Raw genomic sequence first — 19276 nt, forward strand, 5'->3', positions numbered from 1 at the left:
TCAAAGACAGGGAGCTTTATTTTCAAACCACGAAAGATATCAGAAGTAATGCACAGATTTTTTTTTAGGGTTAGGGGTTAGACCTAAAAAAGTGTGCTTCTAGATTAATCAATTGCTTAAATGAAATCTTCCAAAACCTGAATTGTAGTGTTTTCTTTGATGTGCTTTACTAAAGTGGCAATTGTTTAATTTTGCTTTACAAGCAATGTAAAGCAAACATTCTAAAACACAAAGTCTGCATTTGTCAGTGCTAATGCTTTTTTAGCCGTGTGAGACTGTCAGAGAGCTCATCAATCGTAATTCCCTGTGGAGATAATGAGTGATTCGGAAGCTCACTGCATGGGTCACTGATGTGTAGTAAATGAGATGGTGAAATTATGGAGATCATAACACCAAGTAACAGCTGTAACCCCTGAGATCCAGCATGCAATCTATGGATCTTTCGCATAGGAACAAAGTTTAAACTGGTTATGCCAATAAACAGAAACATCTCATCTTCTACTTTCAAGCTATAATTTTCTCCTTTTACACCTCATTATTCTTCATCCTTCAAAATATAATTGCTCACTAATACATCACTTAGCTAACTTCTTTTTAATCAAAACTAAATTAATACAAGCTATGATCACTAAGCTATGTAAAAAAAGTCTCACATTTTATGAAACATAAAGTTCATTTGACATTAATTAACTGTGACTTTAAAAAAAAAAAAAAAAAAAGCACTGGGCTATAAGTGAAAATAAAGCTTAAACCTAAGGAGTAACATTTTTCAAAATGAGTTGTGGCAAAATTCCAGAAAGTTGAAATGCAACAGAAATGATTGTTTTGTTCACATGTCATGAAAAGCTAAGACAAAGTTATTGTGAGTTTCTCAAATTCCACAAAGAACATCCATTGAAAATGTATAAAGAGCATACTTATTAAAACAGAACAAGTCTAAAAATGCATTGTACAGTTTCTGCATAATGATAAACTGTATGTTCAGGCTGCATTAAAAAAAGGAAAACTGTATTGGTTTTAGGGGGAAAAAAACCATCCCTGATAAAGAGTTTAATGCGGCTCATGTAGCTGATGTCCATCAATGTAGATATTTCACCCCATCAGTGTTGGTGTTTTGCAGTTAATAGCCTCCCACACCTCCCCACTCCTATAGGGGTCTCTACTGCCTGATGTCTGCTGGTCTGAGCTGTCTCTCACCCTCAGCCAGGAAAATCTGCATGGCTCGGTATAGCAGATGGATCCCGAGCTCCCGTTTCCTCTTTAGCTCCCAGTTTGACACCACGCCATAGAAATCTCCTCGCTTCTGATTGGTCAGCATCTTTAGCCCTGGAATAAGGACAGTTTGGTCCAAAAATGTTGCACTCAAGTAATTTCAGACAAACTAAGCAAGTCTGTGACAATCGCTTCCATAAGACACTGGTATTGTCTACACAAGACACAACTAAATAAGTTAAATAAGTGTGGTCAGTCTATAAATTAATGGTATTTTCCTTACACTCATGCCATATACTTGGTCTACTCTGTCTTAAATAGGGAAAGACATTTTCAGCTAAAATATTTTTTTTACAAGATGTGTAAGCTCCAACACCAATCCTTCCTCACCAGTTAATCATCTCATTTCTAAATATCCATAAGTAGTGAAATGTTTTCTCCATCTAATCTCATTTTCTCTCCGAGACAAAAAACTGAGGAAGAGAGACGGAGAGAAAGGAAGGGTAGAAGTCAAGGCACTGCTGTTTTTTTTAATATTTAATTAAATTTTTGGACTGTCATTATAAAGTGTTTGTGTAGAAAGCTACATCAACACCAACACAGAAAAAGAAAAAGGAGATATTTAAAATTTTAAAAAGGACTAATCTTGCTTCTTTTTTTTTTAAACTTGAAATTTTCAATTTGGTTCTTTAATAATAATTTGCTTTCATCACAATGAGATCTATTTTTAAAAAATGCCACATTTTCCTACTACAGTGCATAGCTGTAAGAACAGGTAAACCACCAGGGACTAACTGAAAGGGATGTAGCTTGGGCTGGAGCCAGTTTGGGGGCCATTCTCACAAAAGTTAAATTTTATGCCTTACAAATTACAGTAATTTGGTAATTGTAAACCTTTCTGGACTGAAATAGACATACATTTTACAGTAAATTTCACTTATCAGTTATTAAATTTCTTTAAAATAATTTCTTTAGATTGAGGAATGATGTGTAACTTTTTGATTGTCTGGTACATTCTATTTAAGCAATTTTTAGAGGCCAAAACTCAAGCACAGTTTAGGTCTGTGTGTCGCTAGTAAAGCTTTCCCAAAATGAGGTTAGTAAGTTAATTTATGATATAGCAAGCAGTGTAGTAGCTTCTCAACATAGACCTCACTATATTTTTGGATAGCTTTTATACTTTAATAAATGAATCTGTAATATAAATCTTCATTTTAGTTACTTTTGTGTGATTTCAAATTTGCAGTGAGGAAAAAAAAATTAAGTATTCAACTTTAGAAAAAGCAGAAAAAGTCAGGAAGGGAGGAAACATAGTTTCGCTCAACACCATAAACCAATTTTCAACTCAGAAGCTCCTAAAAATCTATGATGGCATTACTTTTCATCAAACCTTCAAGGATATGACTATATATTCATATTCATATTTTTGTATTCAGATTTGCGCATGCAGGTGGGTAAAGGACGTCACATCAAACACTTGGTCTGACGCCATACATAGGTGATTATCAACGACAAGTTATGACTGCTCCTCACTCACCGATGGCCTCCACCATGCAGGCCTCTCTTGTGTACGCTTCCACAGGAATGACGTTCTGAAAACAGTGCAGAGAGATGACACCCTGTCCGGCAGTCCACACCTGGAGAATGTGCTGCACTTTTGGACAAAGTTTCTGTTAAAGGGAAGAAAAGCAGCCCTGTTACCTATTGATACCACCTTGGTTAAACGTCCTTATAATTTTACAAGACAGAGGTGTCTGGGCAGAGTTACTTTGGCGGATTTCTCCCCTCGGTAGTACTCTAAAGCTTCATACAGGTGACTGTAGGGGCGGGAGCGTTTTCCTTTGCCCACATAAAATATGGCATGGATGAAAGTCTGGAAACATTCCTGAGGAGTCATGGTGTGACTGCGGAACGGGAGGTTCTTTGTCACTCTAATGAAAGAAAAAGAAAAAGATGTAATACTACATATTGTTTGGTTTTTTTCATTACAACCCAAATCAGGGATTAAAACCAGTTTAGAGGCTCATTTTTAGTTAAGAAAATGGCTGATGAAAAGTTATCTGATTTATTGTGGTCTTCCAGTGGAATTAAAAAGAAAATGATATATTTATTATGTATTTAGTATTTTGCAACCATAAACGTAACTGGAATTCACAACATAGTGTAACAGCAGGGAAGATAAGTGGTCCCTGTTTCTTAAAAAAAAAAAAAAAAAAAGAATTACATCATGTTACACATTTTCGTTTTGAATATTTTTGTAAATACTGTGAACCCACTAGATTTTTACTCACTGTTATCCTATTGTCATCTTATACTGTCATATTGTCTCTTTTTTATTTGCTTTATTAATGATTTTTTGCTAATAAGAAACTCAAAAACATCAAAAATAAAACTTCCAAAAGAGCTATAGGAGCCTATATCACACGTTCAAAACAACGAAAACAAGTTAACACTTATCAAACTGTGAAACTTAAAAACCTTTTTGCGAGGCAAAAGGACTGCACCAGAAATCAAAAAGCAAAAAAGAGACTGTACCTTGGGTCAAGAAGAAGGTAGTTAAAGCTGGACTTGATGATGCCCTCCCTCCACTTCCTGTTTTGATCAGGTTGGTCAAACTGCTGGCACAGGGACTGCTCATCACCATGGGAATTGGGCAGCTGGAAAGTCTTCAGGACCCGACAGAGATCTGGACTATACCCTAAATCTAGTAAAGTTAAAGAAGAAAACAAGGTGCAACATTACTTGCTTAAATTCTCCTGAATGTTTTTTCACGTAATGTAATAATGTAATATCTGAAAATAAACATAACCTTTCTGCGGTTGGTCAGACTGCTTGTTGTCATTCTGTGTGTTGCAGTTTTCCTCTTGCAACAGTCGGCAGAGCTTCCTCAGGTAAGTTGGCCTGGTGAGGCGGCTGATAGGACCCGGGCTCTCTCCCAGTTCCACCAGCCTCAGTCTCAGCTCCCTGTCAGTCATTCCTCTAGTTTCTGGCAACAGTCTGCACTCAGATTTATCATCTTCCTCTTCCTGAGCCCGCATCTCAGGCTGTAGGTTCTCTTTAGCTTTGCTGCTCTTAGTTTCAGTTTGCAAAGCTCGCCAGTCATACAAAACGGTCTCGTCGCTGATGCTGGTACTTGTGCCGGAGCTGAGTGAGGTGTCGGACGTAGGTGGAACGTGTGTCTCAATGAGCTTGTGGCCCTGCTCTGTATCAGTGTAGAGATACTCCACTGGTTCATCCAGGTTCTGGATTACTGGACGCCCCCCAGGAGTGAAAGACAGGTCTGCTAGGCGCTGTGGTCGACGGCTCAACAGCCGGCTCATGCTGTATCTTGGGGTGCATCCGGTGCCTGGAGTACGTGGAGGGTCAGTGTCCTCCGTGGATGTCTTTGGAGAAAAACTGCTGGAGGTGGACGAAGAGGATGCAGAGTTGGACTCTGAGCCGTAGTCTTCAGTAACCCAACAGTCGTCGTTTTTAAAATCATCTACCTGATCTTCAACTGCCAGATGAGCTACTTTTGACTCATCCGAACCAGAAAGAGCCTCTGTTAGAAATTCCTCATCCTCAGAAAGATGGCTGTTCTGTCCTCTTATGGCAAGAATAATCTCCGCAAAATTTTTTTCATAAGCAGCGACCGAGTCGTCCTGGTTCTTGTCTAATATGTCTGTGTCATCCAAAGACTGTGATCCCTCAACAGAATCAGTTACTCTGTTGTGTAGAATAAGAGTATCAGCTTGGCTATTACTGACACTTGGACTTCTAAGAGTGCTGGACTGGGGGTCTTGGCTGTCCTTGGGTAGCGGGTCTCTTTCAGTGCACCTCTCCAAGTGGCGTGACATATAACTAGGTGTGTAAGGTGAGTTGAATCCATGCCCACTGCTCTGACACCTTGGTGTCTGCCGAAACATTCGAACTGGCGTTGGCAGCGTATCGTCAAATAAAGAAGATGTGATTAACATGCTCTCAGGGTTTCTGCTTGTTCTCATTGAGCAGCGGCTCAATCTAGACCGTGTCCTGCCGGTCACAAAAGGGCTAGGTGTAAATTGAAGTCCATTATTTTCTTCTGATGACTCAGCATCTTGCCTGACCCCATCAAGTTTTTTTGCAGTGCTTAAAAAAGAACCCATAGAAGCTTTCAATATATCCGTCTCTTCATGTTGTTTTTCAGATAAGGTCAGTTTATCAAGCAAACCTGATAAAGGTTGTACAGTTTCAGATTTTGAGTCTCCGTTGGGTTCTGTTTGAACTCTTAACATATTTTTATCTCCCTTTTGGAGTTCATTTTCAGAGTCTGTAGAATCCTGTTTGGTCCTTGTATCAGACTCTGCCTCCTCTATAAGAGGGAATGAATGAAGTCTTAGGGGTACAGGATCATCCAGACAGCTGGTGTACTGGTTACTTTCACAGCTACTGTAATGACTGCTGCGAGTCCCACTGCTGCTGCTGCTGCTACCCACATGGGCCTGCTCTTGTTGTTCAGAAGGATTCATTGGAGGTTCTTTGTTGCTCTGCCCTTCTGGTTCGTCATCACTGAGTTCAAGAGCACAGTGACTGATAACTGTTTTCTCTAGCTCCTCTTCTGTGCTCTCACTGCTTTCCCTAGAGAAGACAAATACATGGTCCGGTGATGTGACGTCGATCCCCTGCTGTGGTAAAACCGTAGCCATGCGTTCAGAATCTAGAAAGTCTGAGTATTCAGACATGTCAAAGGGTAAAGTGCACTGGCTGATTTCAGCAGAAGTGCTCTGTTTTCGAGTTTCTGGACTGAAAACTGGGAAATAGTCATCTACTTTTCTAAAGCTAACACTCTTCCGACTTGCTCGCCTGGATAAAAACTCTGAAGGAGCATTAGCTGAAGCCGCCTGTTCATTATCTTTAGTGACTGTTCCATCGTCACAACTTAAGGCGTCATTTTCTGGAGCTGCCATTGTAGCTACAGGTCCTGCAGCAGAAATGCGAGTGCTTGACAGTACAGAAGGCCCATTAAATGATACTCCCCTGCAACTTGGTCTTCCATTTATGTTAGACAAGGTGAAAAAGGATGAACGCCTCGTGCTGCTCAGTGGGACTTCACCAAAGCCACTGATCATGGACGAGCGGGAACTGAAGCTGTAGTCTGATTCAGGATAGCTGGACGTGTCAGTCTGGTCTGAGTACACAGCTGTGACAAGAAAACACACATTTTTATCACAACAGTTTTGAGTCCCTGCATATAACCACACTGTGTACATTTTCACTTAATTAATTTTGCAGCATTTGGCCAATGGCAACCAACTGGGTGGAAAAGTCAGCTAATCTTTGGTTTATTTATTACATTTATTACATAGCTTGACTTTGAATCTGCTGGCACATCCTCTTCAGAAAAACTATGAAAACAGACTTTACCATTTCACTCTAAATTAATTATTTATCATAGTCTGTAAGAACTGATTACAGATATTTTTTATATTACTTTATTACTCATTCTTGATTTACAGGCAACAATAAACTGCAAACATTATTTTCTTTTATAAATTTGTTTGGATAAGTACATATACTGCAATAAATTTGCAATAATATGCTACCACTTATGTTCTTGTTAATGGTAGACTTTTGTTTCAGCAGTTTGGCTTTTTTGAGTTCAAATAAATAATGATGAGAATAGTAATGTGAATGTGCTGATCTTCATCTGTTAAAAGTAACTACTTTTTAGATCATAATAATAATAATGAGAACGTTTTTTTTTTCTTTGTACATAAAGAATTGCAAATGTATGACAATGTACTTTTTCACATGAAAGTATCTGAAAACAAAAAGACCCCACAAAGTCCACAATTTTTAAAGCAATCTGCAACAAGGTAACATATCTTACAGTATTGAAACTGGGGGAGGTCCTCTTCTTCTGTATCAGCTGAGGACTGGTACTCATGAAGAAGAGAGGCACATTTCCAATTGTCCTGTTGTTCTGCTAGTTGTGCTGGTGTGTTCCCGTCCTGCACAAATAAACAGACTATAACGGTCAGATTACATAAATTAAATATTACAGCGAAATGAAATATTTATTCTTTAAAAATGTCTAATTCCTGGCAGTCACATTTGTCATATGGTATTTGGTGGTAAGCCGACACCTCAGGAGTGAACCATTGTTGTACAATGTAATGTGGTTACTCTGACCACATGAAGTAGTCCAGGATCCATAAGGACATTTTTACAGAAAAGCTCTCAGATCAATATTTGAGCAAAGCAAACCAACCTTTTTTAAGGCTGTGTGTTGAGTGAAGATATTATTCTTAAACTGTGTAATTTGAGGTCATAATGCATACTCTTTGTTTGTCCGTTTCCATAAAAAGCACACCTGGGACTCTGTGTTTGTCTAGTAGATGACCTCTCACTGAACCTGGTTCTGCTAGGAGTCTCTTCCTGATTAAAGGAAGCCATTTCTTTCCACAGTCTCCAAATACTTGCTCTGTATGAAGAACTGCTGGTAAGTCAACAATTTAATGCTGTTGGCTGGGATTTCTAAGAGCTTCTTACAAGAACAACTGTATAATCTTAACTGACTACACAATTGGATCATTTTTATAATTAATTTGAATTTGATATATTTCTGGACAGAACAAGATTTTATCAAACTGAATATGGTTTGCACATTAAAAGATGCCTCAACCATACAATAGACGTTGTATAACTAAACTCTAATCAAATAATCTAAATAATCTAATCTCTAATCTAAATAAATATATAAAAAAATATATTTATAAATAATAAATACCAATATGCTCACTTATGCTCTATTTGATTGCATTATATTTGCTTGGCTGTAAGAGCAGCAGCCTACGTGTCTATCTTCATACAAACTTGGTAAAGTGAGTTTCCATCAAAAGTGATCCCTGCCATCAAACATCATACAATGCAATTTAAGATATAAACTTGCCCATCTCTGTATTAAAACAGCTGTAATTAATCTGTTTAACTGTAAAGACTTACATTATCTTTTAAATTTGGGTTCCCTCCATTCATTAAGAGCATCTTGAGATTTTGATAGCATCCCCAAAGAGCAGCGACATGAAGAGGAGTCAGGCCATCAGAAGATCTAAGAGAAATACAGGTAAGAAATCAAGGTGTGCTTTACTAGAATATATTTGTTTACAAGATTATAGGTGTAATTCAACTGTTATCTGTAAACTGGTAAAACAATATACGTATTTTCCGCACTATAAGGCACACCTTCAATGAATGGCCTATTTTAAAACTTTGATAAGTTCGCTTGCTAGCGCTGTTGCCTTCATTCGAATAGTGATGATTATACTGACACTTCTACTTGCTGCTCTCTGTTCAACAACCTACTGTTCGAGTTTGTCCTCCAACTGTAGCCATCTCGCTTTGTTCCCTCGGAAACTCTGTTTAGTCTCCTTTACTTGGCGCAGGTCATCTTGTTGCTTCCTCCACTTCCGCACCATTGATTCGTTCATGTTAAATTCTCTCGCTGCTGCTCTATTCCCGTGTTCTACTGCGTGACTGGTCGCCTTGACTTTAAACTCTGCGTCGTAAGCGTGTCTCTTAATAGGAGCCATTTTGGCTCTTTACACAAACACACAAATGGAAATGAAACGGCACGCTTCACGCAGCCATATATCTCAGCGTGCACCGCGCGCTTCTTCTTCTACGGAGGAAAATGAAGTCGGCGGCTGCTTACCGTAGTTGCGAGACCTGTTGTGGCTCAATATCGGTCCATATATAAGGCACACCGGATTATAAGATGCACTGTCGGCTTTTGGGAAAATTGAAGCGTTTTAGGTGCGCCTTATAGTGCCGAAAATACGGTATGTTTTAATTTCAATGTATGAAACTATACCTGACATTGGGGTCAGATCCATGCCGCAGCAACATTTTCAAGCAGCGTATGTTCTTCTCTGTTTCGTTGCCGACAGCCAGGTGTATTGCAGCCACACCTTTACTACCCACCAGGTTTGGGTTTGCACCCTTGGAAAGGAATAGCTGTACAGATCTGCAAAGGATCAAATCACGTTACTTTCTGGTATTAATTTAATAATATATCACATACAAAACATGATCATAAACATTCTATTTATCCAAAAGTTGTGCGTCTTCCTACAAAGCAGAACAAATAAAAAATATTAAAAGCTACTCATTTAAATATACAATAGGTACAGTTAGGTGTTTGGTTTATTATGGGTGGCTTCTCTCTGGCAAATTATCTAAGAAAGCAGTTTTGCATTAACACCTACTTGCATCGCCAAATTTGAAAAACAAAAAATGCTACTGCAAATAGTAACTCCAGAACTGACTGACAAATAGTAAAAGTTAAAGACAGGATGCATTTAAACATTGTTTATTATATGGAATCATGTCCTTGATGACTAACGTTTATTCAACTGCACAATCATCACTTATTACAATACAATTATTTCAGCCACCGCATGGGAACGTCTGCTGGTTTATTACACGTCAAAGGACTCCAAACTTTGCATATCAAAGAGTGCCGATCGCTTAACTAAAGTTGTTAAAGAGGTGTTCATAACTGAACAACTCGAAAATACAATCCAGCATCCCAAATACAGTTGTCTTCTGCGTCTCTTTCAACTCAGGACATGCCCGAACAAAACAAAGAAAAGCCTGGATACTTGTTAACTACCTGGTATCTCCATTGTTCACCGCGACGCACAACTGCCTTGCCAGCCTCCCGTTGTTGCAATCCATGACCACCGATGTTTGCTTGCACAACACTACACTATGTTATTTGCAAAGTCTTTCTGCCTAGCTCATGATGAAATGAATCAGAAAACGGAGGAAAACTTTCAACCAAAGTTAGCTAATAGGGCTAATTCTGCAGAAACGACTCCACTTTGCGTACACTTGTTCGGCTAAGTTTATAATGCATTTAGCTAACAAATAATAGGCGAGTCATTTAATCGTCTATTATTTGGCTAAAATGTTTACGTAGCTTTGTAGTCCCAAATAATGTTGAATTTAAAACCGAAACCCAGATCAGGAAAAGCTGCGTTTATTGTTTTGATGGTTAAAGTTCCCTCCAAGCAAGAAGTCGGAAGACCCGCCCACGGGCTCTTCTGATTGGACAACTTGTCAACAGCGTCATCAGCATTTCAAATAAAGAAGCTCTGGTCACCATCACCATAGTAGACATAGTTTAATGTACTGCAATGATAATAACTAGGATTAATTGGAAAGTTTGACTGAAGTGATTTTTTTCCGTAAGTGCCTCAAAATTACACTTGTTGTCAATTGGTGCCATATAAATAAACTGAATTGAATTGAACTAATAAAAAGATTTGCAGCAAAATAGCAAAACAAATAGAAAAACTGACTTTGAGATGCTGTTCTATAGGTGAATTATATTTAGTGAGTTTGGTTGATGTCACAGAGTTTTTAAAATGTGTTTTGATGTTATACATTTACAGTTCGCATAAAGGTTGCCATGATGATGTTATTCTTACTAAACATTGGAATTTCAGCCAAAACTGTTGCAACATTATTTATTTGTATATGTTGTATTGCAAATTTTAAAGCTACCTTTAATCTGAGAAGGAAGCTTATAATGCACCAACTTTCTTGGGTCTTCAACTTGAGAATAATTTCTATAACTGTGTCAGAATACAAGTTTCCGTATACATATAAAAGTCTAGGATATAATTAAACATAAGAAGTGCAGTTAGCAATAAAAACCTGCCAAATAACAGTAGAAAATATCAGCAATTTTAAACCCACATACGTAATGTTTAACTTTAACAGTTTTTGTTTTATTTTCATTTTATGTTTATTCATGGAGGTAGGACATATTTTAAACAAGTTGATAGTCCAACACGAAAACAACGTAAGTTATTTTAAATAGAATTTTAAAAGAATCACAGTCATATTTTAGATACAAACATTTAAGAAAGTGTTCAGATTCACAGCTTCCATATTCAGCATTAATAGAAATACTTTTTCAGCTCAAATGCTGAACAAAAATGCTTTACTCTGAATGGCTGCATATGTCTTAGCACAACATTGAAATGCAATACAATAATAATTTATATTTCAACCAAAATAAAAGATTGTAGACTAATTCCAACATCTTAATGAATCCTGTTGGGACTGTGATCTCAGGCAGAGCACAGGGTAACCAACAAGCCCATCACAAGAAGCAGGCTAGAGTGAATTCTTCCACTGTGGCTTTCCAGTTGGCAATCTGTATAGGGCTCTATGCAGGCGGCGTAAGCCATGACATGTGGAATGTAGCTCTGTTCCTGAACTCCGTGGAAAAGGTGAGACATTGGTCCTTTGGCAAAGATGGCCACGTCTTCTATACCATGGGTCTCTGAGTCGAGAGGGACTGTAGTCTGCTGTGTGTAGTCATTTGTTGCTGTGAGAGAAATGGAAAGGTCTGCATTATGTTTAAATTTTCTCACACAGAATTGGCAAACCTGCCGTTGTGTGTGTGAATGTTTGAAGCCTCAGATAACATACTTGGAAGTAAAACATTATCTGGCAGTGACAAACAGGACCATAAATCATCATTATGTGTATCATAAGACTTGACCTGACTGAAATGTTTATTTGAGTTTCCGAGTAATGATGATATAATTAACAACTGAACTGACACAAAAGCTGAACATACAGTACAGGTGACAAGGCCAGCTTTACTGGAAACAAGTAAACTTATGTACATTTTTACACTTTAAATTGGTAGCAGAACACTCAATTTTTCTTCTAGTACAAATTGCCTTTAACATGTTGCCTAGACAAATGGTAAATGGCTTGTTTTTGTAAAGTAACTCATCAAGCTCAGAGGACTCCAAAGCATTTAAACTAAATTCATTAATTCACCCTTTCACACACACATTCACGTTACTGGTTTAATTAAACCAACAACATCAAATGGACTCTTATTTTCATATTGTGTATGTGTAGTATGTAAAATGTAACATGTCAGTCTACTAGGTGAAGTTATTGGCTTTTTTTTTTTTTTTTTTTACAAAAATCAGCATGTACTTACATGAAATTGATTCATTCATATCAGGGCGAGTTCCATTGACTATCTGATATCCTGGTCCATTGCCATAAACAGCAGTGGTAAAGTGCTTTTTGTCCGAGGCCAAGCTACGAGAAACTCCTGTGGATTGCAGAACACATCAGTGTTTTGTTTAAAAATACTAATTTGGACAACATTATGTTACTTTAACTTTGATATAATAAGTTATTTTCTCATCATATATCTTACCCACAACAGAGTTTCCTCTTGCAGAATATCCTCCAAAAGCAAAGACATGGGAGTGGTCAGCAGTGACTACAGTCAGTGTGTCCAGCTCATTAGTGAGTTCTGCTGCTCGCCCGATTGCACGGTCAAACTCTACAGCTTCATGAAGAGCTTTTTTAGCCATAGTGGAATGGTGAGCATGATCTATTCTCCCCCTTAAAGTTCAAGAGAAGCACACTGACACATAAGCATGACAATCCCATTTGTTTGTGTTTTTTTTAAAGATTTTTTGGGCTTTATTGACAGTTATGAAACAGAGAGTGAAGGGGGAAAACATGCCGCAAATGTCGTAAGGTTGGGAATCAATTCCAGGACGGTCTATGGTCTTTGTATGGGGACATTTTCAAAAGTTTTTGGGATGGACACTAATTGTTGCAGAGAGTGGTATTTACTGCAGGTAAATTATAAACTCATTATGTTTTAACAGAACTTGATATAAGAATTTCTACACTATCTCTTTAGGTAAATGATAGCTCATTTAAAACCAGCTAATGCCACTCATAGAATAATTTGTGTTTACAGGTTTAAATGCAGATTATTTAACATTGTCTTTATTAAAAAAACAAAATGAGATATTATATTGATAATAAGGGTCATTGACACATAAATCTATGCAACAATCTATGCAATTATGCAAACTTCAAAAGCAATACGAAGAGAAAAGGTTTTTGAATTTTGGGTGTGTACTTATCTTCCACAAACAGGAAATATCCTTTGGGATTCTTTTGGAGAATCTTGATTGCCTTTTCTGTCATCTCTGTTAGCGAAGGGTCCATAGATGTATCCCGCTCCAGCTCATAGCGACAGTCTTTGGGTTCAAACAAACCTGAGAGAGAGGACATTTTTTAAAATATAATTTAAAGCAAAATATGCTGGATCATGTAAACTTTTAAGTAAAATAAGTTATTGCTTTTTTGCTCCACGTAGCCTGATGAACACCCATAACTATGCCAAACTCTCTTCCCTTGCAGGAGGATAACCATCTATGCAGCAATCCACCAACCACGCCTGCATGGTAGAATGGCCAGACGAGAGCCACTTCTTCATAAAAATCACATGGCGGCCTGTCTGTAGTTTGCCAGACAGGCTGTCTGGAGGTACCTGAATGATTCTCAAACCACAGGAAACTAAAGTCTGGTCTTATGAGACAAAGATTGAACTATTTGGTGTGAATGTCAGGCATAATGTTTGGAGGAAACCAGACTTGGCTCATCATAAGGCTAATAACATCCCTTCATTGAAGTATGGTGAAGGCAGCATAATGCTATGTGGGTGTTTCGCAGCAGCGGGAACTAGCAGTCCTAGAAAGGTCAAACCAGACTCCAGACTTGAATCAAATTTCAAGCGAGATCTGAAAATGACTGTTTAGATATCCTCCATTTAAACAAAACTAGCCAGAGAAAACATTTAAGCAAGTCATGCCATTATTTTATTTCTTTTTAGAGTGCTTAATAAGAACTTACCAAGAAGGAAGTTTGTTTTTCGAGGATCGACAGCATCAAACTCACTTTTATTCCAAACATATTTAGCATTCTGCAAGTTGAAATAACAAACATATGGGTAAACTTTGAAATAAAATAAGATGATGTACAAATTCCAAATATATTTACACTACATTGGAACACCATACTTCAAATCAAATAATGTAGACGTAAAATATTAAATTTACTATTTTGTTTTTAGCCCATTCATCAATAAGATTTTTTCCGTCTTTCCGGCTTCCGGTTTCAGATGGGTACTCAGGATCTGGTGTGTCTCTTGGTAACATATACTGACGACCTCCACCCAGAATGACCTGCATTGAAGAAGATGACAAAGGTTATAGTCATTTTTAAAACTATTAAAATAGTGTTTTTGCTGTTCTCAGTCTGATGTAATATTCTAATCTTCAATGTCGTTCTTTTGCCGCTATATGCAGAAAATCCTTATGAATAACAGAAACAAAGGCTTGAAAACATTGTGTCTATGATTATATAGATTATTTTTATAATCTATATAATTTTTCTTGGGGGACTGAATTAGTGACAAATGAACTTTAAAAAAAATTATGAATAAACTGAATTCAATTTATCTGAATTAAATAATATGAACATGAGTGAGGAAGGAGTCGAATAATACATGAAGTATATTTAAAAAGCATGTGTCAAATTGCTGAAAGCTATGTTAACATTTGATTATGAAGACATTTCCATTACTATCCAACAAGGTTTGTTGCAATTATTGACTCAATGGACATCGCCGTAAGGAACTGATTCAAAAATTAAGACTCACATCTATCTCTGTGTTGTAAACCAGCTGATAAGCAATGTCACGACAGCCATTTTGGACAGCTTCATTAGAGAGGTCAGAGTCAGAATACCAATCTCTGTCTGCAGAGTGAGCGTAGCTTGCAGCAGGGGAAGCATGTTGCACTCTCGTTGTTGTGACAATTCCAACAGATTTTCCTAAAACAAATATGATAGTTGTCAGACCGTTGTAACAACAATGTTCTTTATATTTTGTCAACATTTCTACGAAATTAATCTACATGGTGATTAATTTGCTTAAGTGCCTTTTATACTGCCTCACGCATATAATAAAACTAATCTTCTTGACAAATAGATATGGTAGCCAAACTTTGTAGATAATGGTGCCTACCTGCATTCTTGGCACGGTGGAGAATTGATGTGACTTCATTGCCAAAAACAGCTTTACAGTCACCCAGTGGAGTGGCAGCAGAGACTCCAAGGGTCCCATAGTTGGCTTTTACCCCACATAAGTATGCCGTCGCCGTGCCGGCGCTATCTGGCATCTGCTGGTCTACGTTATAGGTCTGCAGGAATCAAATATTGGAGAAAAACACTGTGGAATTAATATACTTTAGAAGTATAATGAAATGTACAAAGAATCAGATTCAAATAATTCTGGATTTTCTAAAGTGCTTTCAAATATGAAGACGTTGCTTTTTCAAAACAAAAGCAGTCAAAAATAGAAATTGTCTATCAAAAGTTTGAGAGGGCCCATGACAAGTTCAAAGTATATATTTTTTTCAACCATTAGTTACGTAGTTTGATGCAGAAAATATTTGGAAGGGGGGACGGCAATCATCATCACCCTAAATGTAGATCAGACTCTTATGTGATAATATGCTGTTTGTTTGGCAATATTTATATATATTTTTTGCATAGTTGTGTACTATGTGCACTTGATTAAGATTACAGAAGGTCAAGGAATTCTCTTCAGATCATAATGTCAAATTTGGAGTGTGTAGTATACAGGATACTGCTACAGAACACACCAAGTAAAACAATAAAAAATGGGATGTTTAGTAACATTGTCCCCAGGAAAAATACCATCAAAATATTAATGTAGTAACTATGAATTTCTGACAGTTTAAAAGGCTAGATTTTCTTTGTTCATGGAAAAAGGTTATTTTCACATTTTAAAAGACGTTAAGATCATTTCTATTGAGTTCTATGCTTCTGTCTAGTACTTGTGCTTTTTCTGTCCACAGTAATGCTTATTATTAGCTAAGGGTTAGCTTTCACTATTAAATAATGTGTTTCTTTTTTATTTTTGATACATCGCCTGAGCAGTCAAAATGTGCTATCAAAGAGTGCTGACCTTTGACAGTGCCAGGTAAGGGAATGTATCCATAACCAAACTTCCCTCCTCTCCTGAATTTCCTTCCAGCTGGCCTTTGAGGATCCGGGCAGCTGTCACTGTTGGTATTCCCATTCCTGAAAGCAGAATCAAATGCCACAAAGTTAACATTGTACTTTGTGAACTTCATAAGACTTGGCTGAGTTACATGACAGTGAAAGACTCACAATCACAGACAGTGGGACGCGTGTGAAGTATGAAATCCACCATTATTAATTATTCTTTCAGAACTGCAAACTTTATTATATCAACATAAACTGATGACTTGTTGTCCAACAGTTGAACTCCAAAAACTGATTCACAATGGGCTAAATATTCACAATTCTTTTTCTCTGCATTTTAAATGTACAATAAAATATTGGAACCTTCTTCTGATTTCTCTTTATACAGTGTTGTCATCTGGTAATTTACAAGAGCTTACTTACAACGTGATTTGTTGTCATAAACATACCAGATTACGGGGTAATGAAGTATTACTGATCAATCGCAAACCCTGATAAAGCCCTGAATATGCCGCAATCAGCATGTTTTCCAGGAGGGAGTGGATTATGTTGTGATCAGAATTCTACAATGCTGCTGTAAATTTGCAATTTGTCCACAATCACAATTATGACCATGATATGGTGATATGATATGATGTTTGTTGAAATCCAGTTATACATAACCAGAAAGGGCAGTCCATTTCTTTATAGCTGTCTTTAGTAATGTTTAACAGCAAATTGTTACTTATTAGAGAAACCCGAGTGAGTGTCATCATCTGAGCATGGTGGACGTCTCACCATGCTTAGATCACTATCCAGCATTTTATGGCATCACTTTGTTTGCATTACCTTACAGGTTCATGAAAAAGTGGTTTCCCAAATCATGCTCCCGCAGTTCTGTTAAACATTCCCCACTACCTCAGAAAAACAGGATTTTGAGGTTCATTGCATTTGTTTTGGAAAGCAATGTAATTTTTTATTGGACTGAAAAAATAAACTGAGGTAAAAGGAACAAAACCAGATGATCCAGGAAAGGCTCTTGAATGGTAGAAAAGACTCACCGTCCCCCAGGAACAGGATGAGGTTTTTGGCTTGGTGACCATTAGGCTGAACATTCAGTGCAGTGTGAATAGCTTGTTTCGCTTTGTTGTTCCAGTATTCAGCATGAAGTTCTTCCTCTATGATTAGGATAAACACATCAGGATAGGATAAAAGTATTTCATTATAAAATAACAAATGGATAAGGATGAAGGTTTAATCAAACTGATATTTCATGGAAAGAAATATTTAAAAAAGCAACAAAGCTAGAAGTCAAATATGACCTTACAGAGTTATTGCATGTAAATACGTCACATTCTTTGTATACAATTTTTTTTTTTTTACCTCAAAATCACTCTGTCGTTGTATTAAACCATAAAACAGTTTGGTTTACCGATGTCATATGTTTGTTTTTCTTTGTATTAATTCCAAGTGTCACATTGTATTTATTCATGGTTTCTACAATTTTTAAGAACTGTTCTTAGTTGAATATTTAATAGATTCTTACCGATAACGCACAAAGTCCTCTGAGTCGATACAAATATTAATAATCCAGCAAAAATGAGGTTGTGTGTCTTTGCCATTGTGTTGGCTGCAGGCAAATTTACAAAACTTTGCTTGTGAGTTAGCTCAACTCCTTTTATACCTGCAGAAGGAGCAAAGGGCACATGGGAAATGTAAGAACAAGATTATGCTTAACAAGCAAGAACACACAGATAGGGAACTGTCCATGGCTCACCCAAAACATTCAAATAGTCAGACTCTTTTTTATTAGACTCTTTTCTATTATAGTTTGTCTATGAATCAAATGTAATAATATGGTTGTGTGTTGTTTTTTTTAGTTTTTATGGCAATAAGGCAGCCAAAATGGCACGCAACTGTATTTTTGACAATAAGTATAGCATCTTCTTTTTAGCTCATCAAGATTTTTATTATTAATGGCTTGTTACTTTTCTGATTCTTTACAGAGTTGTAGTTTTCAATTTAGATATTGTGCTTAGTACTCAGTATCAGATATCAGTGAAATATTAATCAGTTTAGTACTAATTGATGACACAAAATATGGGGTTGGTATTAATTCTTAATTGGATCAAATAAATGCATTACCAGTTTTTGATCTCTGTAATGATATTTGTTCCTGTAAAAACTCACTACAAATGATATTTGTTCACAATTATCTCTGGTTATCTGCATACAACAGAAAACTCTGGTAAACTTCAAGACACTATTAGTTTCTTAGAATTTTATCCTTATCATAAAACGTTATAGTGTGACCACATAATGATATTTTTTATGTATGCCGCCTTGAGTAACCCCTTCTTTCTGCCCCCTGACAACAACTAAGAACACACCAACTCCTCCCAACGAACCCGATTATGCAGAAAAAACTTTTTGTTATCAAACTCATCAAAAAGGTTTTGAGTTTTAAAAATGCTGGTGTGATATTGAAATACCTGCTATTGCAATGTAACATACTCAGTGCTTAGTGAGTCTGTGCAGAAAGAAGATTTTATTTTATTTTATTTTATTTTAACAGTTTGTTACTGGGTATTTTTTTCAATCCATTTTGCCAAAATCGGGCCATTTTAGGGCACTTCTGATCTTAATGTGGCCCGAAATAAAAAAATATGTTTAGAATAGGGTTCAATAATAGAATGTATGCATACATGTAAAGGACGTAAAGGTTTGAGTTTTGTTACGGTTTACTTCATTGGCAATTACACCTGTCTTATCTCTCACTGAGCGAGGGAGCTAGGCAACAGAAACCCTGCAAAGAATAAGCAAACATCTAAAACGGAACAATAAATATTGTGCTGTACTGCTGTGTAAGTGGTTTTTATATCACATAGTAGTTTGTAGTTCATTCAGTTTTCTCCAATCTGGCCCAATATTCTGCAAACAATTCTATATGCTACAAAATAAATGTATGCATGTGTATGCACACACGGGGCTGCTTAGATGGGTGATTAGAATGCAGACTAAAGATTTTAGTACTTAAATTCTCTTCTATCTAGTTCAAGGGGATACATTTATTGTTTGTTTTTCTCTGTCTATCCATTAAAAATAGCTTAGATTTAGATTCTTTATTACCATTTGTTGAGCAAAGAAGACCCAGTTGTTCTCTAGTACAATGTTTTTAAAGGTGAGG

At 36.9% G+C, this 19276-nt stretch overlaps 2 protein-coding genes across 2 annotated transcripts; both read right to left on the reverse strand.

The window, feature by feature from the left end:
- Positions 1–10141, reverse strand: LOC116726424 (uncharacterized). Its single transcript, XM_032573146.1, has 9 exons — positions 9845–10141; positions 9044–9196; positions 8176–8281; positions 7061–7181; positions 4022–6370; positions 3748–3916; positions 2981–3143; positions 2750–2882; positions 1–1326 (listed from the first exon to the last, which is right to left on the reverse strand). The coding sequence occupies exons 1-9, from the start codon at positions 9907–9909 to the stop codon at positions 1160–1162; spliced, it is 3426 nt and encodes a 1141-aa protein (XP_032429037.1). The 5' UTR covers positions 9910–10141; the 3' UTR covers positions 1–1159.
- Positions 10142–10338: 197 nt separating this feature from the next.
- On the reverse strand, positions 10339–17749 carry alpi.2 (alkaline phosphatase, intestinal, tandem duplicate 2). Its single transcript, XM_032573147.1, has 11 exons — positions 17636–17749; positions 17151–17267; positions 16070–16185; positions 15104–15278; positions 14738–14910; positions 14136–14261; positions 13930–13999; positions 13158–13292; positions 12431–12622; positions 12206–12322; positions 10339–11572 (listed from the first exon to the last, which is right to left on the reverse strand). The coding sequence occupies exons 1-11, from the start codon at positions 17709–17711 to the stop codon at positions 11313–11315; spliced, it is 1557 nt and encodes a 518-aa protein (XP_032429038.1). The 5' UTR covers positions 17712–17749; the 3' UTR covers positions 10339–11312.
- Between the last annotated feature and the right edge of the window lie 1527 nt (positions 17750–19276).

This window comes from Xiphophorus hellerii, chromosome 9, assembly GCF_003331165.1.
Source record: "Xiphophorus hellerii strain 12219 chromosome 9, Xiphophorus_hellerii-4.1, whole genome shotgun sequence".
Taxonomy (NCBI): Eukaryota; Metazoa; Chordata; class Actinopteri; order Cyprinodontiformes; family Poeciliidae; genus Xiphophorus; species Xiphophorus hellerii.

What these genes read in the sequence shown, in the direction of transcription:
- LOC116726424 (XM_032573146.1), bottom strand. Translation starts at nt 9,909, where the DNA reads ATGGATTGCAACAACGGGAGGCTGGCAAGGCAGTTGTGCGTCGCGGTG. An exon ending in GGATCTGACCCCAATGTCAG is followed by an intron (nt 8,282 to 9,043) that starts GTATAGTTTCAT and finishes TATTTCTCTTAG; the next exon opens with ATCTTCTGATGGCCTGACTC. An exon ending in ACCCAAATTTAAAAGATAAT is followed by an intron (nt 7,182 to 8,175) that starts GTAAGTCTTTAC and finishes TTATTTGTGCAG; the next exon opens with GACGGGAACACACCAGCACA.
- alpi.2 (XM_032573147.1), bottom strand. Translation starts at nt 17,711, where the DNA reads ATGGCAAAGACACACAACCTCATTTTTGCTGGATTATTAATATTTGTA. An exon ending in TTTACAACACAGAGATAGAT is followed by an intron (nt 14,262 to 14,737) that starts GTGAGTCTTAAT and finishes TCTTCAATGCAG; the next exon opens with GTCATTCTGGGTGGAGGTCG. An exon ending in AAGAGGAAACTCTGTTGTGG is followed by an intron (nt 12,323 to 12,430) that starts GTAAGATATATG and finishes TGCAATCCACAG; the next exon opens with GAGTTTCTCGTAGCTTGGCC.